Source organism: Tripterygium wilfordii, chromosome 10 (assembly GCF_013401445.1).
Source record: "Tripterygium wilfordii isolate XIE 37 chromosome 10, ASM1340144v1, whole genome shotgun sequence".
NCBI lineage: Eukaryota > Viridiplantae > Streptophyta > Magnoliopsida > Celastrales > Celastraceae > Tripterygium > Tripterygium wilfordii.
Window position 1 is genome coordinate 1856546 of NC_052241.1, and position 27597 is coordinate 1884142.

General features: G+C 35.8%; 3 protein-coding genes across 3 annotated transcripts; 1 reads left to right on the forward strand and 2 right to left on the reverse strand.

The window, feature by feature from the left end:
- Window positions 1-312: 312 nt before the first annotated feature.
- On the reverse strand, window positions 313-5722 carry LOC120007567 (probable xyloglucan glycosyltransferase 6). The gene is made up of 5 exons (XM_038857877.1): window positions 4874-5722; window positions 3599-3907; window positions 2431-2721; window positions 2235-2348; window positions 313-1388 (listed from the first exon to the last, which is right to left on the reverse strand). The coding sequence occupies exons 1-5, from the start codon at window positions 5558-5560 to the stop codon at window positions 750-752; spliced, it is 2040 nt and encodes a 679-aa protein (XP_038713805.1). The 5' UTR covers window positions 5561-5722; the 3' UTR covers window positions 313-749.
- Window positions 5723-14829: 9107 nt separating this feature from the next.
- LOC120006902 (transcription factor bHLH62-like) lies at window positions 14830-17581 on the reverse strand. The gene is made up of 8 exons (XM_038857020.1): window positions 16544-17581; window positions 16271-16447; window positions 16112-16177; window positions 15943-16011; window positions 15756-15827; window positions 15446-15655; window positions 15239-15338; window positions 14830-15146 (listed from the first exon to the last, which is right to left on the reverse strand). Exons 1-8 carry the CDS (start codon window positions 17405-17407, stop codon window positions 15109-15111), a joined length of 1596 nt encoding a protein of 531 aa, XP_038712948.1. The 5' UTR covers window positions 17408-17581; the 3' UTR covers window positions 14830-15108.
- A 7956-nt stretch (window positions 17582-25537) lies between these two features.
- On the forward strand, window positions 25538-27148 carry LOC120006919. The gene has a single exon (XM_038857043.1). The coding sequence runs from the start codon at window positions 26084-26086 to the stop codon at window positions 26951-26953; it is 870 nt and encodes a 289-aa protein (XP_038712971.1). The 5' UTR covers window positions 25538-26083; the 3' UTR covers window positions 26954-27148.
- The last annotated feature ends 449 nt before the right edge of the window (window positions 27149-27597 follow it).

Below are 27597 nucleotides of genomic sequence, written 5' to 3' on the forward strand. Positions count from 1 at the left end.
GAATTTTTAGTATTTTAATTACTTTGAAAGTTGAATAACTTGAATTTGAGTTATTTATGATGATAGATTAATAGAGATTACTTCTAAATATTAGATATTTTTATTTTGACATAAAAGCTCTGACATTTCATAAGGAATTGAGCGGAGCCTGAGCTCAATTTTTCGAGCTAGACAAAAATATGGCAAGCCAAACCTTAGCATGCCAAAACCAAGCTTGGCTATTTACACCCCCTACATGAGATCATTGGAATTTTTAAAACATGTCCTTATCCCTTCAGAGATTGTTTTTCTGTCAAATTAGTACGCCATGGAGACAGATCGCAAAGTGCGAGGACAAAATTTAAACCAAGTCTTTAGTCTCTTTGAAATAATTTTAAAGAATGAAACTAATAATTTAACAATGCCTAGCCCTTCATCTGTCACAAATATACAGTTAACTAGTATTACAGCAAACAAGCCCTCTCATGGAGGTACTGATATCGTACCTTTGTGTCAAAGGCATAACAATCTCATAAACGCCTCCTCAGACGGCTTTACATTAGCCGAAAAGCACATTGCCTGATCAGTAATTCGGAGATGACAAATATGTGCCCAGGATAAATGAATGAACCACCACCAAGAATCACAATGAGAAAGTATAACTGAAAAGGCTCAAATCTGCAAACCGGGATGAAGACAGAGCAGCGACACTGTTCCCGGCTCCAGCATCCTAGGACTAAAACTCAGGGAGATATATTAGAATCCAACAGTCAGCTCACCTGTTCACCAATCAGATCGAGACCAACAACTAAGAAGCTGATGCCTTGAAATAAGAGGAAGTAGAAGTGAATTCCTTGGGCTGATAACAAGCTTCTCACTGAGGCAGTTAACAAAATAAATGCCAGAGTAAGTTCCTTCCTGTACAAACGATTTCTTTTTGTTTTCCCAGCCTTTTTAGTTATCTCTAGTTTACTCAGCTCATCGAGGATGGGCTCTGAGGAGGACCGGAGCAGATTTGTAGCTTCTGATAATGGTTCAGATTCCTTTTCTGCAAAGGCAACTAGGTCTGCCTCTGAAGATCTTCCCAATTTCTTCGTAACTATCCATTCGTACGAACTACCAAATCGAAACAATCCTGATATCATAGCGTTGAATTTGGTAACTGACATTGTATTTTCAAATAAAAGGAAGGGAACAATAAATGGGAATGACCGTGGAGCTGGAAGGATATTCAAGATTGACATGAAGCCAGGTATGTAACAAACAACCCAAGCCGGTAACTGTGCTTCCGGCAGGAACATGCTCAGAGGGAGGATGATGCAGAAGAGTGTGAAGGAATAGAAAGGCAGGATAAGCTTCCGCAGCAGAAAGAAAAGAAATATCATATTGGCTTTCTTGGCCACACTTACCTGGGAATTTGAGGGAGAGAAGTTAGCAAGAGCATAATCCAAACTTCAAACTGAACTAGAACAATCCTAGCATCCATTGGGGCCAAAAGATGGCAAGATCAACAAAATTGCAGGTAAACATTTAGATGAAATATGATTAAATTTTGTCTCAATGTCAGTGAATTGTTGTCTGTTCTTACGCTTTCCGGTGTCCACAATAAGATTACAGGTTATTCACTGTCTTGCTGCTTTTTTACTAGCAAGGAAACCGCTAAATTCACTATATGATACGTTAAAGTAATACTTTCAAATTCAGAAAATAAACCAATTCATATCCACAAAATTCAAATTTCAGCTTAACTTTCCTCAATAGGAGAAATAAGGGTGAAAGTTGACACTATTTGGTCCACTTAGTAGCTGCAACTCCTTTGCAACCTCTAAAACATAAAAACAACTCCAATCAACAGAATGGGCAAGTGGCAAGTTTATTGAGTTGCTCAAATGCCAAAGAGGCGAATGTATTCTGAAACACTTCTTACTAAACTAAGTCCAACTTTTCAGTCATATTTTACAACTTTAAAAGTCAAGTCTATTCTCCCAAGTTCTGTTTAACCGTTCGATTTCCAGAGTGACATATTCCACACTACTATTGTTGCCAATGATTACTATAAGTTATCAAACATAATATTCTAGTATTAGTAAGTCTCTTGGGGAAAAAAATATTTCAAGTGAGTGAGTGACCACACGTAGGAATTTTTTTCTATTTAGGTACCACTGCACGTTTTCGGTTCTGTTTTTAATTTTCAAATAGAAATTCCAAGATAGGAATCCAATTGACTGCAAACAAATTTATATGAAATTCCTTACCTTCGAACGAAGTACGTCAGTGAAGCACAATCTGAACAATTGCATGGGCCCTGAGTGCCAGCGATGCTGCTGTTTTTTGTATGCCTCATAAGATTCAGGGAGTTCACAAAGACACTGCAACAAGAGTTATTTATCAATTTTAACACCGATTTTCCAGAATGCGATGAAAATTTAAGTAGCGAAATAAGCTACACACCGTGACATCGTTCAGGTATATGAACTTCCATCCACAAAGGTGAGCACGGACAGCAACATCCATGTCCTCAACGGTTGTTCGTTCTAACCAACCACCACATTCCTCAAGAGCTTTAATCCTCCATACACCCGCAGTTCCATTAAAACCAAAGAAGTTGATAAATATTCCATTGACCTGTTGCTCAACCTCAAAGTGGAAGGACAAGTTTATGTTTTGCAATCTTGTAAGCAAATTCTCATCCTTGTTCACAAAGGCCCACCTTGTTTGTACCAATGCTAGATCGTCATTTCCCTTCCATTTGAAATCCAAAGAAAAAGGGGGAGAAAAAAAAGGGATTGGTTTCAAGTTAGAAATGACTAACAGGTAACAAAAAAATGTAGGTTAAGCGTAACAAAAATAAAAAATGAACGCAAACAAAGTAAACTCTTTCCTCTCTAATTCTCACTCCCCCCACTTTTTATGCTACATGCCATCACCACATATTGTATCTTTGAATAAGTCATGTCAAGTTTACATTTTTCAATTAGTAATGTTCTTCAAATAAATGCTACCTTTTCAAGACCAACCAAAACATCAACCATCAACGGTGATTAACCAATATTGCATTAATCACAATTTCTTTCAGGAAAGATAACATTGGTGATGACTGATGACCAACTGCAGGATCATCATCCAGGAATGGTGTTCAACTTAAAATATTTTGAAATTTGCATATATAGAGTTCAATTTTACTTGCACAACTGCAATCTATTCAATGCTGACATAGAATGTAATGATTGATAGAGCTTTTAGCATTAATAATCTGATAAAGCCTACCCAGAAATTTAATTCCAATGATGAGAAAATCTTTACAACCAAATACATTTTTCTGCATGCACCCATGTGCTGAGTCTGCGGACTTGTGCATTCATTTTTAAAAAAAGTGTAGTGGAGAAACCACGATTCTAAACATATATGTTAAATGTTACATAACAAAGATAAATCAAAGAAATAGCAGCAAACCTAGAAATAGACTAACATAATCATGTCTATGCAATGCCTGTCAGCAAACTGTGGCATGTCCTCATGCATATAAATTCACGATACACCAAAATTTTATGAATCTTAGAATATATGTACAGAGGAAAAATATCATAGGCCAATGGTTTAAATAGGATTTGAGAGTCACCTTGAAGTAAGGAATAGTTTTCTTCAAGAAATCTGGTCCCGGCTGAAAATCTGCATCAAATATTGCCACAAACTCATAATCTTTCACATAATCACAGCTCATTGCAGATTTAAGGTTTCCTGCCTTATAGCCTGTGCGTATAAGACGATGTCTGTACAATATGCGGACACCCCTTTGTTGCCATTTCTGCACTTCCGCCTTGATGAGGAGTTGAACATCCAATTCATCGGAGTCATCCAAAACCTGTACAAGCATTCTCTCCTTGGGCCAGTCTTGAATACAAACAGCTGCAATAGATTGGTGGTAGACCTGCAAGATACGTAATTCATACAGATGGTTACTAACCAAGAAAGTGAAAACAGCAATGCAAAAAAAGTTATAAACTGTCCTGGTAGTTCGCAAAGACACATAATCAAAGACATGAAGATAACAAAAGGACAAGTAAATTCCCATGTAACATACAAATGGATAGTTCTCAGTTTTCATTTCCCAAGGAAATCATAACTGAAATGAAATATGGGGAAATTCAAACATTCAGAAACTTTACGGAAACTTCATTCCATTTATCTTGCGACTTCTTTTAGCATTTTCAGGTAGAAATTCTGCCACCTTCAGAATCCATGCAACCTATATCTTTAATCCCACAGAAAGTGACACCATTTTAATTGATATTCTACCTTAGAACTTCATTTGGCATTTTCTGGTATAATTTACTCCAGTTTCAGCACATAAATATCTAGTGTTCATTTATGATCAATTTTAGTGTTCTAACATTCTATTTTAATGAGTTTAACTAACCATAATCGTGTTAGATTAGACAAATCAACTATTAGAGTTAGGATTTCTTTTCACGCACCAAACAAAATTGAAAACAACATGAAGCTAGAATAACAGAATATGGCCACACTAAAACGAACTATATTGCTCCTTGGGTTCTTCTTAAGCTTTCTGACTCAACTAACATGAATTAGTGACTAATTCAAACTAAATATTGACTAAATCAAACTAAATGTTGAATAGCTACCCTGCAAATACTCAGTTATTACAAATCACCAGAAGAAACAGATAGGGTATACCTACACTAAAAACCTACAGATCGAGTGATTCTTGAAACTATTTAATGCATATATATTACTGAATCGTTTGAATTCAAAAAATTAATAATTAGAAACCTACGATTCTACTGTTCATTCTGACTAATTGACGCCTTGGCCGAATAAGTTGGATCTGAATAACTAAATTTAAAAAGGAGATCAGAAACCTACATCTGCTTACCTCCCTCTCATTGCACATAGGGATCTGCACGAGCACCATCGGATACTCATCCACATTGTCCCCCGTGTACTCCACTGTAGCCACCGGCCTCAACCGCCGGAATTTTATCCAGAAACACCCTAAAACCAAGGCGATACGATCCACCGACTGTATCAGGAACAATATGATGCACACATTGGTCAATATCTGCAGCGGCGGCGCCAAGTACCCCGCCCTAATTTCTAGCCACTTGGCATAAATAAGCTCCACCATAGCCTCCGCCGCGTCCGGCGAGGGTGGACTGAAATGCCATCCCTTAAAATACGCAACTAACTCGAAACAAAGTAACAAAATAACTAAAATCAGGAAGAATTTGATCACACGGTATAGCCGCGACGATGACGAATCTGTCGGCGAAGCGGAAATCCTACGATTGGCGGTGCGGAGGAGGTGAACGAACGCGTTAGCAAGCCACGCAAGAGAGCTCGCAAGTTGCTGGCACCTCAATAGGCACACCCAGGACAACTGTCTAGCGCTTCGGGATCGTGAACGCTCCCTCTGGACCGTCGGATCTAGAGTCGGAGTATGGATCTCGACGGTCAAGAAGCCAGTGTTATCCGATTTCTCTAACAAGAGTTCGTGATCGTGATTCTTCTCTCTTTGCTTGTTCCACCATTCTTGAAACTCGTAATTAGGAGCTCGAGACATACAGAAATGTAAATTACAGGTAGAAATACACAGATCACTGTCTCTCCCTCTCTCTCTCTCTCTTGGAATTTTGTGTTCGTTCTGGTCGTCGGGAATGTGGAGCGAGAGAGTTGAGCACTATATTTAAGAAAGAGAGAGAAGAGAGCGGCCAAATATAGCGGAGGGTTTTGTCTGCGTGTGTTGAATTGAATTTACAAAGGGTTTTGTTCGAAAAAGCAGATAGCAGGCCATGTCTGTTCTTCACGCGCTAATCACGGTGGACCCCTTGGCTTTCGTGGATTATAATAGCAACTCTAGTGGTAAAAAATATATCAAGCACTTCAAAATCATTCTCTCTCTTCTACTCTCTCCTACGTGGCATAACTTAATTGGGTGAATGGGTCCCATACTATACACTATTCATCAACACTTCATACTTTTCAACACTTCATACTCATCTTCTTTATTTTCTCTCTCTTACTTTTTATCATCTTTTTCTTACTTTTCATCATCTCTCTTCCTTTTCATCACCTCTCTCTTCCTTTTTATCATCTCTTTTTTCCTTTTCATCATCTCTCTATTCACTATTCATCAACTATATACATACTTCATATTTCAAGTGTCATTTTTAACAACAACCTATATTTCAAGTGTCATTATCAAGAAAGTGTGTTTTCAAGTGTTCATTTTCTTCCATTGTAGAACTCCATCACTCTAAATTTTTCATAAAGTTCACTTTTCAACACTTGAAAATATGTTATCAAGTGTCCATTGGACATGCTCTAAGTTTATAACAAGAGACCCGGGGCGCGTGTTGTGGAACCGTCAGGCAAGGTCGTCGTTTGAACTTTTATTTTATATGCTCACTAGGTGATCGAACTCGTACTTATTGAGATGAAGGAAAAACTTTTAACAGTCGAACAAAATCTGTGTCTGGAAATATTGGCCAATGATATGTGTTTTGATGTTCTGTTGACCAATCAACCCATCATAGACATTATTAATTAGCAAGTAACAAAATGGTAAACAACATAAGATTTACGTGATTCGACAAAAGCCTACGTCCACGAACAGTAGAGATCCAGTATTCACTATTTGAAAAAGATTACAGGAGAGGGACTCACCAATTATAAAAAAATAAGCTCACTCTAAATGTTATCTTACTCTTTCAAGCATTCTCTCTAGAAACAAATATGGAGAAGATTACAAAGAGGAGAGCTCACCCAATACATGACAATCGAAACCCAAGAGTTGCTCTCTCGCCTACCTCTTGGATCCCTTCACTCTCTCTCGGTGTGTTTCTCTCATGTGGCTTCTCTCTCTCCTTCTCCTCTAGGCGGCGCTATAAGGTATTGCAAAAGCAAATACACCAAATTTAGGTATGTTTTCGTCCTAATAAAAAAAGAACTCGTGATTGCTACAGTATATTAATTGATCGGCTAGCTCTCTTGTGATTCTCATGCATGACTTGCTTACAACCCTCTTCGGACGTCTACTATTTACTGTTTGGACGGCTAATTCACTGCCAAAGTGAGTTTTTGAGCAAAACTCAACAAATCTTCACCTTGGCGAAAAAACGAGCCAACATCTAAATGCATTTGAAACAAGTTCCACCTCGGTGAACAACTGGATCAACTCTCACAAATCTTTACCTTGGCGAGAAACGAGCCAACGCCTTAATACGCTCTAAACAAGCGCCACTAAGTGAGAACATGGGACAAGTCAAGTCTATCAAGCCACCAAACAAACAATGCTAATCAAGTTGAGCCAACACAAATCTCCACTTTGACGAAAGTGAATGAGTCAACATATACACTCACTCCAAACAAACTCCACCAAGAGAGAATAATACAAACAAGCCAAACGAGACTCCAACAAGCAAGAATCAACTCCAACCAAACAAGCAAACAAATTCAAATTTATTACCTCCGAAATCCCACAATGATCCCACTCATTTCAAATCCTAGCTACGTCCCTGCTTGTAGCCACGCGTTACCTCAACAAGAAGTGTTGCGTGTAAGAGTTGTTTGGTTGTGCAGAGTAAGTGAAAGTGGAGCCTCCCCTTATGAGTTAGTTGATCTTCCCAGGTTGGACAATTGCAATACCCTACCAGGCATTGAGTGGACGTGTTCCTCCACGTTATCCAAACCTAAAAGGCCCTATTACTGCATTTATAACTTAACCCCCCACAAAGGCCCAAATTACTGCATTTACAACTTAACCCCTCACAAAGGCCCAAAGACTATTGGGCCCAATTTCGCTTCTTTGATGCGGCCCACATGGATATTCTACCCAAGATAGCCTCGCTTGGATAAAGATAAAGTCGTCGTGTTTGTTTTTAATTGTTAAAAAAATTTCAAAGAATCAAGGGCAGTTATTGTTAGGTGAACCTTTAAATTACGAGTTTTTTAAAAAAAAATTACGAGTTTTGAAATGTTTTGGAGGCATCTATGTGAGATATTCCAAACCCATAATAAGAGATTCTTCATGTCCATATCCATATCCATATTATTATTACAATCATAAGAAATTAATGATATTATAACCTACCCCAAGCATGCACATAAAACACATTTCTTATTCAAACCCTCCATCTGGCAGGTTGAAAGTAAATGTGGATGTTGCCTGGTCTCTTTCAAATTCCAAAGCTAGAGTCGGGGCTGTTATTAAGGACTCTTTGGGCAGAATTTTAGCCTCAAGTTATAAGAATATTCCTTCGGCATGAGGGAGCTTTTCTTTTTGCCATAGAACTTGCTATTGCTATGCATCAATCTTCAAGATTTCATTGTAGAACAGGATGTTATGATTATTGTTTTAGATTTGCAAGCCGAAAGGATTGCCTTGGCTCCATATGGAATGTTTGTGGAATCAGATGTTCATCTCATACAGGGTTTTGGGTGTGAGGTGGTTCATGCCCCAAGGATCAATAACCAATTAGCCGATTCTCTAGCTCGTGTATCGTAATGAAATCTAGTGCTACGGTTATGTTTGTAGGACAAGTTCCTAATGTTTGTTTCGACATTACCGTATCTGAATCTTTGGTTTAATATAACTTGTAGTCACAAAAATATTGATTATGTTCCAATTCATAAATCGAATGTTGAAACGTTCCAACTTGGTAACATAAAGTTCAATTTTATTCCATATCGAGTTACGTGACGAGTTGACCGTTAATTTTAGGGTGAAAATAACTTTATTTTTCAATTATAGAAGATTTAAAATGTTTTGCCCTCAAATTTTTTACCCTCATCTCAAACCACATTTAGCTGGCCATCGAATATTTACGGTGTTCTATATATATATTTATGATAAGTTGAGGGTCTCTAGTATTACTTGTATTATATATAGAATCATAGAAAGAAATCAAAAGGGGGAAAAGAGAAGAAAACACAAATGGAGCAGTCTTGGTGTGGTTGGCAGCTGTTAACATTATGAAAAATGATAGGGAGTAACTTCCCACTACAACAGACATGACCTTAATTTGTCCAAATCAACGAGGGTTTTGTCATGCCTAACAGATGGAAGAGTACAACCATTTAATTTGGTAGGTTTTAGTTTACCATTTTTGAATGCCCAATTGAGTCAAAGTGCAACACAATGGTCAATGGTGTATTTTTATTGGCTCAAATTTGTTGGGACCAACATGGGAAAATGAAGTTTATCATACTCTCATGTTTGCTATCTGCGTGGATCTCACCCTAACACACTCTCATTTATATCAAAATCAATATTAAATCTCACATCTATAACGTAAAAAATAAAATCAATAAATTTATATTATTATACTAATACAATTTATTGACTCAATCACATCAATAAAAATAAAACATGTGTTTCAATATATTTTATTGTTTTCAACAAAAAAATTATCATTGTAAATGCTACAAAAGGGGAAAAAAAAAGATTTTGGGTGATTTGGACTTCGCAAAACTAAAAATACCCAATAATTATTTTCCAATTCCGTTGACTTTCGTTTGCTAATAAAATTAGGCTGACCGACTCCATTTGGTGAAATGTCAAAAATAAAGTGTAGGTTCTACTCCATCATAATATCATGAAAAAAAAATTCACTCAACTGATCGCAATCAAATGGTCCAGATCACTTGCTGATAATTCTGGGACCCACGACGTGTCTCACGAGTTGCAAAATCTCAAAAAGCCAAAACCCAAAAAAAAAAAAGGAAAAAAGAAAGCGAAAAGCAGCATATTGTTCCCTTGACTGTGTATATGTCACATTCATTACGCACAGAGCACTATAAAATGGTCAAAAAAGAAAATCACCAACCTTATTGTCAAACTAATAAAAACAAGTATCATGATATATATATATATATATATATATATATATGGATGTGATTTTCTGCACGATCCATGCGTCAACAGTTAGAGTTCAGGCTATGACATAGATGGTGAATCTCCAACTTACAAGAATGAAAATGAGCAGCCTTTGCGGCTCGTAGACACTCCGACGTTCAAGTCAGTATTCTTGAGAGAGAGAATCAAAATAATCAAAGTAGTGAATTCTTAGTTCGTACCTTGGGTTGACCTCAACCTTTTTATAGGGGTCAACAAGTGATGAGATAAGGCATGTCCATGGTTGTTAATATTATCATTTTTGAGGTGTCATTGTAAAATCAAATGTCTTGATCTGATCCCTTGACGTTCTTGAACGTTGGTTCGAGCGTGGTTGAAATATACTCTGAGGGCTAAGAGTAATTTCTCCCAACTATTTATTCCTAACATGGCTTCCAGAAAGCTACAGTACGTAACTTCTTCTTCTTAGTGTCACATATTGTGTTGATTTGGCATGATTCATTTTATTTATCTACAATATATATATATTGTTAAGTAAATTGATGGAAACAGCCTTTGAAATGTAGGAAAATGAAAACACTGTTACAGTTGGAGAGCATGACAATACTGCAAGTCTGGTGAAGCAAATGATGGGTTTTTTCTCCTCCTCCTCCCCCTACAAGGCTACAAAGCAAAATCACCGACATATACATTGTGTGTGTGTGTGTATATAGGTTAAAACTAACCAAACTTAAAAAGACTCCCCAAAAAAAAAAGCTCTCTGAAGTTGTAAAAGAGGACCTAATTGAAGTGGGCGTGACAGAACAACAGTGCCAGTTTATACTTTATAGGGCTCCTACCCTAATCATCATTATATATTACCCTACAAAACAAAAACAACCTTGTGGTTCTTGCAAGTCATTGTTTCTTCTTTGTTTGTTGGGTAGGGCCTCATTTCTTGTCGTTTTGATGGAAAATAAAAGAAAAACTTGAAGTTGATCACTATGGACTTACCTAAAACCCTTTTCTCCTTTTATTAAGGACAGACTCTTGGATTTCAGGATCTGATTATGACCATTCACCAATAAATTCCGCTACCAACGGCAACTTGTAATACAGTAGTGTTAGGAAGATCATATGGTGGTAACTCATGGAAGCACAAGTCTCTTAAATGAAATTTTAAAACGTTTTAACTCTCAAAATACATGTTAGATTTTAAAAAAAAATTAAAAACTCTTTCTAACAAGAGCCATTGTCGATGAGTTTTATTGAGTAAATCTTAATTCCATTGTTTTTTCAATGGAATTTCTTAATTCCATTGTTTTTTTCAATGGAATTTCAAAAACAAATGAATTCAGAACTAAAACAATGAATTTTAGACTGTGCTTTAAAAAACAATAGAATCTATATTAAAACAATAAATGACACCAGATTATAGCAGGATTGTTCAATTGATTGTGGCAAGATTACAAACCCCACTACAACGAACAAGAGTTCCAATTGTGGCGAGGTTAAAAACCCCACTATGGAGAATGATAATGGTCAATTCACCACCCTGGTTGCCACACCAAGGATACAGACTCAATTCCTTAGGAGAAGTTGTCCAAGGAAGAGAAAAGAAGACAAAGTTAAACTTTGTATGGTAAGTAAACTAATATTTCTGAATCTCATAACAATTACACGAGAGGCCTATTTAAAGGCATGGAAGAATTCTAAACTAACTAGGAATAGAACTAAGCAATTTAACTAGGAATAGAACTAACCAAATAACTTCTAAATAAAATAAAAGTTAAACTAAAATAGTAATCCAAATCATCCTAGAATTTTAGGACAAGTTTTTCGTGTCGATAAATTTTGGACAATGAATTATGAGATAAAAGAGTGGAAATAAAACTATTTCATTGATTTAATCAATGGAATAAACCTATTGGGCTCCCATGAACTACCAAACTGATGAGCTACACAAGCACAGAGTCTATATATATATATATATCATTAATATCATTGTTTTCTCCAGGAAAAATTAATAGTAACATTAGTGAAAAAGAACATCATATTAGACTCTCAATTCTCTTAAATTTTACCTGATAAGACGAGTGCAGAAATTTTTGACCGTTAGAACTTTTCCGATACTAAAAGAGCATTCAACTACTAATTCAACCCAATAGGTTGACGGATATGGGGTTCTAGAATTCGAAGAAAATTCTAGAGTATGAAATTCTTTCATATGCAGCTGCGTCAATTAATCTATGAGAAATTTCACATAAGAATAAAAATTAAAAATTGTATTCTAACAACAAAGACAACTCAAAAAAATTAAGACAAAAAAAAGACAAAATCTATAAATTTACCAAAATGTCCCTATATATATTAAAAACACTTTGCTTCTACTTCGTGCTCGTGCTCATTCTCTTTCTCTTCTTCTTCTTTGATGCTGCCGAACAAAAGTTGGTCATCCGACCATCGTTTTCGATGAACAAACCACCGAACGAAGCTTTAGATAAACCCAACCAAAGCCAGTCATCACTGACAGGCGATTATCACTTGTGTCGCATAAAATGTTTCGTGAAATCGCGGCCACCGTTATGAAAAGAGCTTGATTCGGTCAATACAACCAACACATGCGATCATCAACACCGCCAATCAACTTCACGAAAAATGCGCATCACATTTGATGTTTTATCACTTCTTGTACTCTCTATTTTTACCTCCTGAATTTGGATCTGAATCTAAAATATTATATCTTTTGCAGTATATGTTATCTGTTTTGCTTCTGCTGATATTATATCTTATTTGTTTTCCCACAATGTTATATGTTTCATCGTATCTATTTGCCAGAAATATATGATGTATATTAGAAACTTATAACAAATGGTCCATAAGATATATTTTTGGCTAATGTGTAAGAACATGTAACCATAGCATTGAATCAATGGTCCATGTTGAAGAATTCCAAACTCTAGAGTTTTCTACGAATTCTAGAGTCCATAATCCTAAGGTTAACTTGTTAGGCGATAACAATATATCATGTCGGTGTATAGAATTCAATTCCGAATCAAATCTCGATCTATAAAGTTGAGAAGAATATAGCATAGCTAAATAGGTGAACTTCACCTTCAAGCATTAAATTAAAATTGTTTCTTATACGACAAGAAAGACTGATTTATTTGAAAGGAGGTGATTTTAGAATTTGAAAAAGACTGCATTTGGATACCAGCGAAGCCTAGACTGACTTATGTTGTCTTCTTTTGGCCAATAACGAGGGGTGAAAAAAAAATTGGTCACGGGGTGATGACAACATCATGTATTTACGAAATATTTAAATATTCGGATCTTGACTCATATTGGATTTCGAATGTACTTAATTAACCAAACCCGGATTGATTTAAATTCACACAAGCAAATCGGATAATAACCTAATCCAAGTTAGAGTCTAGACAAGTAAATCGAGGCAAGATTTATGTATTTGGATCAAGACTCAATTTTAAACTGGACAAAAAATTTATGTCACATGAACAGTCTATTATTATTATCAATAATTAATCCAATCTAACAATTTACACCACATTCAAAGCATCTTCTTTAATTTAATTTATTTTTTTCTAATTAATCTGTAGACCAATTATAGACCCTTCAATAAAATAACATTAAAGCCTGACAGTGCTGGAAATCTTTTGTTAAACCCTAGAAACTGGATTTTACTAACCACCTCTCATGAAGGAAAATATTAGTCTATTTATTTAATTATATTATAAGCCATAGGGTATCTTTTCCATACCTGAATTCCACTACATTATTAACTCTCCTTTTTTTAATATTGAAAGTTGGTGAGTGGTGATATTTATAAAAAAATTCTTTTGATTCATTGGTTGTGGTCAGAATCTTCAACATGGGATTCTTTAATTTCATCCTTTTTATTAATTAATTAATTAATTAGAGGAGTGGTTCCAACTTCCAATCTTTGCTTAATTGACTGATTTTGTTCTGCTTGCACAGTTAAAAAAGGGTACAGAAGCTTCTGTCCATGGGATTGTTATCGGACGAGAGGGCCTTAGAGTAGAAGTAACTGCAGTGGTCATCATAGACATTTCGTCTACTTATTAAAATTATGTGGACCCTACATTGATAAATAGATTTGACGTCAGTGATTAAAAATGCAACGACTTCTACTGCAATGACCCTTAACCCAAATTCGAACGAGGGTTCCTGCATTATAAGTCACTACAATGATCATCATAGATATCCAGTTTGTTTATCAAATTCAAAAAAATATGTAAACTCTCCAGTGTAAACAAACTGGACGTCTGTACTAAAACTGTTATTGGAGTAAATAAGGTTGTTAGGTTGCTGCCACTGAAGTTGCTATTATTTACAAGTTTTATCAGCGAGTAGAAATCATTTTAGTGGGCTTGAAAATGGTTGGGCTAAATTGGTGACGTTTTGACAAACATTATCCGAATTCGATGAAATTTGACTGTCTGAAACAAACTCCGTTATGATATTTTTGTAATTTCACATTTTACGTTTTAGCTCTTATTATGGTTGTAGCTAACTCTAGTGGTCATTATCTTTTCATTTATCAAAAATATCAAAATCCTATAAAGTTTTCTCTCAATTTTTTAACGGATTTCAATGTGTTTGTTTTTTATCAGACGTAGGTTCGATTCTTTCATTGTTTTGTCTGCGTCAAAAATTTCCGAAAAAGTATAGTAACTTCCAATGCGCGCCCATAATCCGGATTGTTAATGCCACAAATTGTGGTGTTTGACTCCAGCTAACCACTTCAGACAATCCAATGTCTTAATCACTCCAATTAGACTTTTTAAAGAGACATTTACAGCTGGTTACAACAAAACTTACCAATCAAATCCACCAGATTATGCGATCTTCCAATTAATTGATGTGACCCCAAAAATAAGTAATCAAGAAAAGGATTTGTTGAAATGATTCAGTGATAGAAAATTTAAATTAAACTACCCAAACCAGGGAAAATGAGATGTGAAGAAAAACTCTTCATTGATTAATTAATTAATTAGCACTAATATCTTACATATGTGGGTGCTAAATTACTTTTGCACCCAAAATACAGAATTGGCACTACAATTTTACAGTGAATAAGAGAAGGATTAGTAGGCAAAATCATGGAGAAAATAATAATAATAATAAAAAGAAAAAGAAAGAGGAAAAAAGTCCTCATCATTTTCCTAATTCAATATATATACAGCAGCTTTTCCTCTCCTTCTGGACCTTCAATTCAGACTGTAAAAACTGTGAATTTAGAACTCAGTTTTCATGTTGGATGCTTGGTTTGAATCTGCAATATCACAAACCCTTCTGATTATAAACAACACAATTGATGATAAAATGTGTTCTTAACCAAGACAGTGTTCAATCCTTAGTCCATACCAAGGAAGCTTTGTGAGAGCAATGTAGATTCCTTATTAGGGTTCTGGCCAAAACCCATTTGCACAATTGTTTGCAAGTCATCCTCACTGAATGTTGAAAACTGAAGATCATAAAAAACAGAGTGATTGTTTTATACATATATGGTAAGATTGGAAACAAAATTATATGATTCATTGTGAAGCACCGTTGATTTAAGATGATGATTACCTGCGCTCCGCTATCATTAAATCCATCAAGTGATGTTAATTGCATGTTAATATTTCTGCATAATGCAGAATCAAGTGGGGACATTGTCCCATTAGAGATGTTGGTGTTATGCAGAGCTGCTACTGTTGGATTCTGTTGGTCGAAAAAGGCCGATGCCGAGGAATCTAATGGGAATATAGGGTTTAGCAAACAAGTGTTTGATTTGAATACCTGAAATTAAAAATTTAAAAAAATAAAAAAATCCATATGGATACAAACTTGCAGGATAAAAAATAGTAAGGACATTTTCTAAAGATCTATACAGACTTACATCCATTGACAATATGCTATCCATATTAACATCCACCCTGGTATCGACAGACGCTAACTTCATCGAAAGGAACTGCCAAATTTAAAAACAACAAAAGCATAATATGATTAGGAAGATAAATTAAAGAAACAAAAGAGTTTTAAAAATCTCCATCATTAGTCATGATCATAGATATTAATTTTTTTACCTCAACTTTTCTTTGCAGTGATTGGACATAGTTTATAATCTCATCAAGCATAAGAGCTTTCCCAGTGACCTATAATGGAACACACATATATAGTCATATAAGCAAATTGAGTCCATGATGAAGGAAATACGAGTCCAGAATTTTCTCCAATTCAAGAAATTTGACTAACCTTGTTGCAACCTGGAACAAGATCTTGAAGAAGCTTCATTCTTTCACTAATTTTCTCTCTGCGAACCTAATCGAGAAACACAATTATGCAAATGTTGATTAAAAAAAAGCTAAATTTGGCCTAAATTGAATGATCACTGAATTGGGTTGTGATTCTTACTCTTTCTGCAAGACTATGACTATCAGTGGCTTGACCTCTTCTTGCTCTAACATGAATATAGTCCTTAGGAGGCTCTGCAGACTTTGTCTGCTTATCCTCCTCCTCTGCTTTAGCATTACCATTGCCTTCATTGGTCTTGATTCGCTTTGAATTGGACTCATTATTGGCTTCAGTCACCTGAATTGAGTTTTTTTACCAGTTTAACAGATATTCTGTACAGAATCAAAAAGGGAAATTGGGTTTTCTTGAACAAATAGTTTTGACAAACTTTACCTTTGAAGCATTGTTTGATGGGGATTGCGAAGGTTCCTTCGCTTTTCCTTTTGGAGCTGCTTTTCTTTTCCTGGAATTGGAATCATTGGTGGCCTTAAGCCCACTTTCCCCAATCGGAGCCTGCTCGGAGACTGTCGAGGCTTCAGGGGAGGAAGTATTTCTCGACTCAATTCCATCGTGTGGTGACGAATTCTTGTTTCCCAATTGAGATCCGACTGCGTTGAGTGAAGGACTGCTCAAAACCCGCGGTAGTTTAATGTTCACTGCAATTGGATTGGGAATAGATCTAGAGGCTAATTCGGTTTTGTTTAGCCCTAATTGGGTTGTTCTGCCATTGAAGCTTCTGCTACCAAAGCAAGAGAACTTGGCAGCTCTCTCAGCGAACCCAGGGTCAGCTGTGAAACCTGCAATTGTAGAATTCAACACCATGGGTTTTGCCAAACTGGGTATGTTCTCAGTTGGCAAATTGAGCTTTGGAGGGGAATTCAATGGCGTACTGTAACATGAAGTGTTGGTACTGTTATTACCCATATATGCCAAAGGGGGCTGTGAATGTGGTGAGATCTCACTAGAATTCCCTCCAATGTTACCCAATTTCCCAATCAATTCCCTGATCACAAAGCTCTCATTGGAGAGATTATTGGAATTGGACGCAGCTGGTGATGACACCATTGAACTCAAAGCAGACTCAAAATGGAGAAAGTAATCAGGAACCGCCTCTGTTGAGCAATTCAGCTCTGTAGCTTGCATTTCCATGGCAGATGACAATGACTGCCAATTGGGCATTTGGGTTGCTGAAGATGCCCCAAACTGCAATGGCACTGATGGTGGGATTCCTGCATTTATAAAGTACTCATTCTCCATAACTACACACTAATAGCAATTGGAGATTGCTTCAAATTGATTGTATTCCAAATGAAAAAAGAGAGAGAGAGGGAGAGAGTGGGTATATGAAGGAAACTTTGTTTGGTAAATAAAAGCTAAATAAAAAGTTAAAAGAGACCTGAGAGAGAAAGTGAGGCAGGGGGAAGGGTATAGGTTGGGTTGTGCACTGGTTTTATAGATGAATAAACAAGAAAGTTCACATTTTTTTTCAATTTTTTTTTATACAAATAGAGAGCCACAAAGGCACAAAACCACCTCCATCTTTCTCCGCAAAAGACGGGGATAGGTTGTTGCCGGGCCTCGAACGTCAAAGCACCTAAGAACTCTGCATTTTCTGGTTCCTCTTTTGAAACCCGGGAAAAATTAGGGTTTACTTACTGAAAGATACATGATATTTCCAATTTACTCACCCAAAGATTTTCATTTTCAACCACAATGCGAGCAAATCACTTGGGTGATAGTCTAATTGATAAATCTCTCCAATGTCAAAATGCATGCATTCGATTCCCATTAGAAACAATTTTTTTGTAACGATGCGTTGGGTTTTGACCTAACTTATATTTTTGTTATGTAAAAAACTTATGCGAGAGATATCGGATGTTCAGATGATAAGTTTTTATGTTGTTAGTATTGTAATCAGTTACCAAAGAAATTATATGTTTTAACGGTCAAATTGACGGAGTGATCATATTCTAGGGTTTTTCAAGTTTTAGATGATCAAATTGCAAATGAAAACCTAATTTTTGTGTGCCATGAAAACCTAATTATTATTATTTTCTTTTACAAATGTTGGATTTGCTTTACACATTGAAAGGAATTGAACAAATCCCACCATGTGAGCACCAAAAACAATCACAAAACATACCCAATAATGGTTAGTGGGTTTGTGTTGATTAGTCATATTAACACTAACTACTACTATGCTTTGTTGTTTTACATTAATATTCTATATGTGTAGCTTTCAATCATACCAATCAAACAAACAAACACGAGTAGTACAAAAGCATGAGAAATAATAAAATTGTATCATCTATAATTTGAATCCAATGATTTGAGAAATGTGTCACATCACACTACTTTTTTAGATTTTTTTAAAAAAAAAAACTTGAGTAATTTGATTTGAATTGTCGACTCTAAGGAATTGAGAAACCCTATATCCGACTTGGGATATGTCCATTTTGTACCAATTTTGAATTTACTTCTACCAAGACAATATTATGTATGGCTCCTTAAATTATCAACCATATGATTTTTTTTATTAATTGAGTAGTATATAAGGGAAAAAAAAAAAGGAGTTTTTTATATGACAATGATTGGAGTCAACTTGATGGTTTGTTTGGGTTAAAAGTCAAAGTAAATTAAAAACTCGTAAGTTCATTGGCCAGTTAATTTTCTACCTAATATTTTTTCACCATTAAATTATTTAAGAATTGTCAGAATTATAAAATAAAATTAATGTCAGAAGGGTTTATTGGGTTTTGCTTAAAAAATAAATAAATTATGTAACGTGTTTGAGCGCCAGTCAATGATTGCATTAAATTCCCAACTTAAACCGGCTTTGGTCGGGTTCACAACTTCTCATGCCAGACCGACTAACTCTCAATTACTCTTCTCTCCTTATAAAGTAATTTATTTGACCAGAAAATTATTTTTTTTATTTATAGATATTTTAATTTTTTTTACTGGTTTCGAGGAAAGGAAGAACAAGTTTCCTGCTACAATGTTATAATTTTATTTTCTGATTAGTGGGATTTGGTTTTGTTTATTAATAGAAATTAATTAATGGCATTTGGTCCATATCAATTCCAAATACTTAGATCGCCCTATTTGATCTAACCAAGTACCTAATCAGTCGTAGAGTGTTGATATAGAGAGTTGAACTTGAATCGTCCAGTTAGAAGAAATTATTCATCCCCAACCAACTTGGCCAACCTGCATAGCTCTTTGTTTATAATTTATTGGGTTAAATATTAGGTTAGGGAAATCTCACATAATTTCATTGTCATCTCCTTATAATTTATTGGGCATCGGTTCTTCACTTTCCACCTAGATTCGGAAAAAATATATATGTTTTTAAGTAAAGAAAGCAAGAAAATTGATCAATGTCAAATTATGAACATATATTGAATGATTGATTATGTAAATTTCAAGTGGTAAATATAAGGTGGTTACAGTTAATTATGATTATAAAGATGATTAATTAATCTAGTGCAATCATTTCATCCCCCACCCAACACCCAAATATAAAAGAAAAAATAAAAGAAAAAAAATTGAATTCTAAACATAATGTGTATAGTTTTTTTAAAGGGTGTATTTAATTAAATAAAATATAGTTATTTATATTATGCAATTAATATTTCACACCCTTTAATCTTCTTGATATATGGTGAAACTGTTTTCAAAAATTAAACCTATAAACTCTAAGTTGCATCACCAGCAATCTTGGTCATAATCAGCCATCACACCGATTACTTAATTACATAATAAAAGCCAACCAAATGATCAGTGAAAAATCTAAATTTGAAAATAATGAAATAAAATCATAAGAGTTCCATCGTTGAAATTTAGACTAAGCAATAATTCGAACCATAATCCAATTAAACAAATGCACATTTGAAATTTAGATTAAGGAATAATTTAAACCATATCCAATCAAACAAATGCACATTACTTTCAGTGGTTGGATCTTTGAAGATGTTTTAGACGAGGGTCCACACAATTATTTATTTGAATTTGATAAACAAACTGGACATATGTGATGGCCACTACCGTGATTTCTGTTACAAGACCCTCGTCCGATATTGAAGCTTGGTGGGTATGCCAGCCGCAATTTCTTGATTCACAATAAGATCAAAAGAGCAGGTAATTTATGCAACATCTTCATTGCAAGACCATACATGGCATATATAGATAGACAGTAATAGACCACAAACCACCATAGTGTGCATGCATTGTGCCATTTTGGACTGTTTTTATAATTTAGGTAGACAAAAGAGAGAGGTAGATACAACTGAACCAAAGTTTTTGTGTCATGTTTCTTTCAATTTATGCAAAATTCGATCATTTGTGGACTTTGATTTTCAAACAAAACTGCTTGCCTGATGGGGCATTGCTTTGCTTGATTTCAAGTCACTTTCTCATGGAAAATTCTTGCAGGTTCTTGATATAGAAGATGAGCAATGATGATCAGCTTCATTCGCTGACCATTATCAGCAGCCTTGCCCATTTATATATTTCATACTATACCCAAATCAATTCTATATATGCACTACTGGCACTGATCAGATTCATCAAAATGGTCCAAACTTTGAACCGTCATTAAATCTATTACAGGGGGGAATTCAATGAAAATGAGCAGAGAAGGAAGAAATGTTCACATCACGAGAATTCCATGGTTGCAAGCTTATTAAATATACATACATACATACATACATACATACATATATATATATATATACACATGTATATGTATGTATGCACACACACACACGGGACTAGGTTGAATGCTTGATGATTGTGTAGTGGTGGTTGAGGGAATTGTTAGCCTTGACTCTCTCTCTCTCTGACTTCCTGGTCAAAATTCAACAATTCTAGGCCAATCTATTAATTACTTGCACTCCATGGCATGCTAATGTGGATAGGATGACCCCTACAGTTTTGGAGAAACATGATCCGGGTGAAAAAAAGGATGCAACGATCATCAAGGCAATTGTTGACGGTGTCGGATTGAACTGAAAATTGTACCAATTGACTTGATACTCACCCGTTGATTTTTGGCCAAATTTCATCGTTTTGGTATTCGTATCATCAATTTTATGTTATTTTCAGTATTTGTTGGAAGCCGCCATTTTTTTCCAAACTCTTGGTATTCATTGATTCAACAAGGTGTTGGCAACTCAATCTTAGCATTCATGGTTTGACTCATCAGGTTCAAGTAGAGCATTTATTTGTGACATTGCCATGCATGAGATGCCCTGTTGGACGATTTCCACTCCCTTTCTCTGTTTTACTATTTGGTCTACTATGTGTCTGTCCATTTGTTTTTTGTTATGCAAAAGACAATAATTAGGTGGGGAATCATCATATTAATTACATGAAAATTAAGTGTATTACTTCTTTTAAATTTTAATGCTCATGGATGTTCGAAGCACACGCATATCCACAATTTGTGGAACTTCTAGCTACCGTTTTTCATTGTCCTATTTAACCTACATAAGTTCCATAATATATATATATATATATATATATATATATATATATATATATATATATATATCAATTTGAGGACTATCATGATCCAAAAACAAATATAATGAAATCATGGGCTTCAATGTAAGCAAATTAACTAAAGCCAACGACGGACATGGGGGCTCCAATTAAGAGCACGACCAATTGGGATCAAAAGTAGTTATTGTTCGTTTCAATTTTTACAGATGAACATACGTTTGACTCAATTGTAGAATTGCAGAAAGATGTTCCTGATCGATCACAACTCATTACAAGAATGTTGTGTACGAGAGTTGTTTACTTTGACATTATTTTTAAAAAAAATGTTACATCATTGTTTAAATTTCGCATAAATCTTGTCCCTAATAAGACCAATGCTTCTATCACGTTCGTACATATATGCAAACACGGTTTTGCTTGCATGTTGTGTAGTTTTCTGTTTTGTTGGTCTGTTTCTTGTCTTCTACTTGGCACTACATGTCAGTATGTTAATTAATTTTTTATAATAAAAAAGGTACCACTATTATTATAAAAAAAATAAAAATTAAATGTACTCTACGACACCCAATAGAGGGAGAGAGTCTTATTTTAACCTTTTTTTTGGGGCTTAAAGGGAATGCTGGTGGAGTGCTTTTCTGTGACTTTCCACATAAATAATGTTGTTTGATTAATTTATCATGAAAAAAAATTAAAAAATTATTTTGATTTATTTTATTTTTATTCCTTTTATTAGATTAATTTACAAGTAATAATTTTTTAAAAATTTTTTTGGTCGGTGCATTGTCCTAAGCGATAGGTTTGCAAAACTAACGGCTTAAGGATGTTGTGAACCGGTGGGTTACTGACGGTCAGGCTGACTACCTCACAGACCAATCAAATCGAGGATTTATGGAGGGAGAAGGTTTTATGAAGCTTTAGCCGCCCACATGCAATAAAATAGTGAGTCGACCGCTTTGTGTCAATACTCAATAGTCGCTGCCATTTCGGTGAAGTCTGAAACATGTGCAACCACGGTAGTCTATTGGTTTCGTAATGGGCTGGGCTTTAAATATGTCCACAAAATTGAGGTTCTTTAGTAACGGGCTGGGCTTTAAATATGTCCACTTAATTGAGGTTCTTTCGTAATGGATTGGGCCTAGATCTTAGTAAACGGGTTGGGTTTGGAGTCAAACATCCATGAATTGTCTTGCAGAACGGAGTGACGGACCATGGGTGGCAGGTGGCAGGTGGCTAGTGGCTACCCCAGTTTGTATTCAAAGCCCATGATTGGTTTCACTATAGGCTTGAGGCTTGACTGCTTGAGCTTCAAAATTTTGTAGTAATATGTTTGGGCCATTAACTTTGTTTCAACTTGAACTCTTTTAGTCTCTAAGATCTGGGCCTGAATTTTAACATGGGCGCAGGCTTTGGTAAAAGCCCATCGTCGTAAAATCCCAAGTAGCCATGCCTCGCCCCAATTTGCCATACGTTCTCGGGAAATAAAATAGATATATTTTAGAGGTGTTAGGAAGCGAAAATAATAATAGAGCAATATTTTAAGATGAAACCATTAAAATTTTAAAAGGAAGCACTACATATCCATAATTTTTATGTTCATAATATAGGTGGCATGAGGAGAAGTATGGGGGATTATTTTGTATTAGATGTCTCCACACTTATCCTCATGCCACCTAGATTATAGACACTTATAAACACCAAAATTATGGATACATATCGTTTTGGAATTTTAAAAACACCAACAATGCTAATTTTTGGTGAATGGTGATGTTTTTGGAACTCCAATTTTTTTAATTATATTTATATCGGAGGAATTTCAAGCCAGAATCATTTACATCCACCTCAGCAAAGTAAACTCGGACTTGTGCACTACACCTTCAAAGTTTTTGTCAATCCGAAAATCTACCATCAATGAAATGTTGATCGAGGCCTTCAACAATCCCTCAAGATCACACTAAAGATAGATTATGAAGCTTGGACACCAGTGTGGTGTCGATAATGGAAGTTCGAATGGTCAAGTTAGTTGATTGTAGGGAGAATTGTAGAGAGAGAAGTGAAAGATTTTTAGAGATAGAGGGAGAGCATGATACCTCAAGCAGTTGAGAGAATTAATGAGGTTAGGACCTCATGTATTTATAGTGATCTTTATCACATGCGAAAGTTGTGAGTTCTGACTTGATGCCTCTTGGACTTTGATCGAGCCATGGGCCTATGAAGGAGCTTCATGGCAACGTGGGCTTTGGGCCTTGTAGAGTGGACATTCTCTTTTTGTAGATGTCGTTAGATATGACTCTCATGGGCCTTATTATAGATCGTCTAAGCTCTCATGGGCCTGTTGGACATGGCTTAAGAATCTCATGAGTCTTTGTTGAGCTTGACTAAGACTCATGTGGGTTTAGTTATCAATTTGTTCAGGCCTTGGGCCTGTTGAGCTCGACTAAGACTCTCTTAAGTCTAGCATTGTCGATTGAGTCTCTCGTGGGTTTTGTAGTGTAGATTTGTATGTAGACGTTTTTTGACCCATATATATTTTTTTCCTACACGAGATCATGATATCTCGCTGACATTTTACCAGGGGTGTGTGGCCAAAGGGTTGGCGAAATGTTTTGAACCTAGCCACCTAGGGTCAATATGTTTCATGGAATGCCAGAAACCAACTCGGTCAACAATCCAGAGAAAAAAAAAAAGAATCAAAATTTTAAATAATAATATAATAGATCTTTCTCGTGCTCATCACACCAAGCAATTAAAAAAAAGGATTGCCAAGACTCGAAACTTACTTATCTGCCATTAATTCAGAACAACTTGCTTATCAACAACAAGGCTAGCTCATAAAGTCTTTCCGCACTAATTGTGGAAAGCCAACTAGTATGAAATATGAATAATGAATCAGTCCATTAACAGATTACCCAAAACTTGTAAAAATTAGCAAACCAGAACTCGAGAGTTAATTAAATCACATAACGCAATGTTGTACTTGATGCTATATCCAGACATCATACAACTAATAAAGATGCATGGGTAATTTTTGAGTCTTTCTCGAGCGAATACATCTAATATTGTCTATATAGCACCGTTCTATATATATCTACACTATGATCTAATGTCTAAATGAGGCACAATAACTGATTTTTTTGAACGACGCAGCAAAGACATCCCACTAAACCCAAACTTGGAATGGGCTAGACACACACAAACCCGCTCGACATGTTAGTTGGGCGAGGCCCATTGCAAAACCACTTGGAAATAGTTACGCCATCTTAGAATCGAACTACGAACCTCGAACGAGCTTCTTTATAGCCTAAGCTCATAAATAACCATCTAGACCTCAAACAACTATACTTTACACCTACATTTGTATTCAATCAATATTTGTTATCTACTTGCATTTATATAGTAAAAAGAAAAAGTAGTGCTAGGTAAGTCATATATAGTAATAGCCCATAAAGCTATTGCATAAAGTTTTTTCTAACAAGATTCATTGTCGATGAGTTTTATCGGGTAAATCTTAATTCTATTATTTTTTTCAATGAAATTTCAAAAACAAATGAATTCAGAACTAAAATAATGTATTCTAAATTATGCTTTAAAAAACAATAGAATTTATATTAAAACAATAAATTTTGAACAATGAATTCTGAGATAAAAAAATGAAAATAAAACTATTCTATTGATAACCTGTTGGGTTTTCATGAACTACCAAATAAATGCGTTACATGTCATTTTCGGAAAAAAAAATAATACTGATTTGATAGGAACTTCTTGCTAATTATGATTAGATAGAGTAGTAGTTCGAGTTTTATAAGATTCTGTGAAATTACAAAATCTTATCCAATCTGATTTTTATTTAATATCATAATCAAACTTTTGTCAAATCAGTCTCCAATTGCATGTCGAAACTCCACAATATTCATCCTTCCCATTCACGAAGAGGCAACCCTAAAGCAGGAGTAGGACCCTTTCATATCTCCCAATGAACACATGACACATTATCACCAGAAACAACCAGGTGCCTGTCCAGGAAACAACCCGACCCCACTAACCTTATTACACTTGGCAAATCATATCCGTTCACGTCACCTAACGGGCCACCGAATAAACCCTCAGGTGCCGTCGGATATGCTGCCACGTGTGAAAGCCCAGTCGGATACTTAATACTATCCGGGTATATCCTCTTCCACGGGTTTCAGCTTAAACTTCTCGGATATCTAAAACCACAATTACTTCCAGCGAATATTCCAAATTAAATTCCCCTAAAAAAATAAATATTATTATTTTTCGACTCCATTAAAGCTGCTTCTAAGATATTCCTTTGTTCTTCCATATCTTTAAATACAATCATAACCAGAAAGCATATATATATATATATGTCCACAGCTTCTTGAAGAAGCAAGCATCATATAGAGTTTAGTTACACATACCAGTGAATTAATGGCGGGTTTCAGGAGAGCCAAGCGAGTCACAGATCCGCTGGACGACAACGCAAGAGCTCGGATCTTCGGCGGCCAAGGCCAACTCAGTTCGGTGAGCAGCGGAAGTGAACACTCCGGGGACGACGATACTCCATGCCTGTCTGAACTCGTTCACGGTTTTCTTGAAGAAGATGCAGATTCTGAAAAACCGGGCTACGATTCGAGCTCGGACCGAGTTGACTCTGTAACCGACTGTGTGGAATCGGTGCTGGACATTCTAAAATCGACTACTAACAGCGATGTGGATTCTTACAAGAATTTGCTTTCCAATCATGTCATGAAAGCGATGGAAGTGTTTTCGTGTTTGCGATCAGAGAAACCGATGCTAAGGCGTAACGTGATGAGTTTTCTTCGAGAACTCGGCCACAATGCCGCGATCTGCAAGTCTAAATGGGACTCTTCAGGCGGAATTACTGCAGGGAGCTACGAGTATCTCGACGTGGTAGTCCAATCTAAGACTAGCTCGAAGAAGCAAAATCGGTACACCATAGACCTCGATTTTGCTTCCGAGTTTGAGATCGCGAGGCCTACGAGTCAGTACTCGAGGCTGATGCAGTCACTGCCAGTGGTGTTTGTAGGGAGGAGCGAGGATTTGAAGAGGATCGTGAGGGCTATGTGTGATGCGACGAGGAGATCACTGAAGAGCAGAGATCTGTCTGTGCCTCCATGGAGAAAGAATCGCTACATGCAGAACAAGTGGTTCAGCCCTTACCGGAGGACAACTAACCTTGTACCGGCGAATACATTCACGCCGGCCAACGTCGTCAAATGTCGATTTGTAGGGTTTGACGACGCCGTTAGCGGCCGTTTGTTTGTTCGTACCAGATGATGAGAATGACCTGACGTGGATTTATGACGAAAAATTACAATATCCTTTGAAAGAATAGTAGTTATTATTATCCTGAATAGTTTGTGTTTTATTGTTCAAAAATGATAAAAAAAATCCCGGTTGTTAGTATCCAATCAGAGGTCTTGCTACTCGTGCAATTAATTCCAGTTATTAACGTGTATAAGCTATTCGTCACAGTGATCCCAATTGCCGAGGTCCTAATTATTTTAATTATTGAGGTGTACGAGTTAATTGTTTCAATGATCTCAATTGTTGAGGTGTATGAATCAAATTTAAAGTACATGTGGAGCCCATCACATACTCTTTAAATTTGGTCTATACACCTCAATAATTGAGATTATTGATACGTATATCATATTCAATCTAGTTATTTCAGCTAATGAATAGTTACTCTTTTATTATTCAAAAACGATAAAAACATCCGTTGTTGGACGTATATCATTTTCAATCTAGTTATTTCAGCTAATGAATAGTTACTCTTTTATTATTCAAAAATGATAAAAACATCCGTTGTTAGTAACCAATTTATTCTGGCTAATGAGTTAGATGTATATAATTCAAATGAGTTCGTAGATTCTAGATATTCTACATGATGTCAATAAATATTATGCGTACAACTCAAT

Excerpts from the sequence above, each read along its gene's own strand:
- LOC120007567 (XM_038857877.1), bottom strand. The coding sequence starts at position 5,560 with ATGTCTCGAGCTCCTAATTACGAGTTTCAAGAATGGTGGAACAAGCAA. Across the intron at positions 3,908-4,873 it reads CTATGTGCAATGAGAGGGAG|GTCTACCACCAATCTATTGC; the intron begins GTAAGCAGATGT and ends CGTATCTTGCAG. Across the intron at positions 2,349-2,430 it reads TATACCTGAACGATGTCACG|TGTCTTTGTGAACTCCCTGA; the intron begins GTGTGTAGCTTA and ends CTCTTGTTGCAG.
- LOC120006902 (XM_038857020.1), bottom strand. The coding sequence starts at position 17,407 with ATGGAGAATGAGTACTTTATAAATGCAGGAATCCCACCATCAGTGCCA. Across the intron at positions 16,178-16,270 it reads GTCATAGTCTTGCAGAAAGA|GTTCGCAGAGAGAAAATTAG; the intron begins GTAAGAATCACA and ends TTTCTCGATTAG. Across the intron at positions 16,012-16,111 it reads TTGTTCCAGGTTGCAACAAG|GTCACTGGGAAAGCTCTTAT; the intron begins GTTAGTCAAATT and ends GTTCCATTATAG.
- LOC120006919 (XM_038857043.1), top strand. The coding sequence starts at position 26,084 with ATGGCGGGTTTCAGGAGAGCCAAGCGAGTCACAGATCCGCTGGACGAC.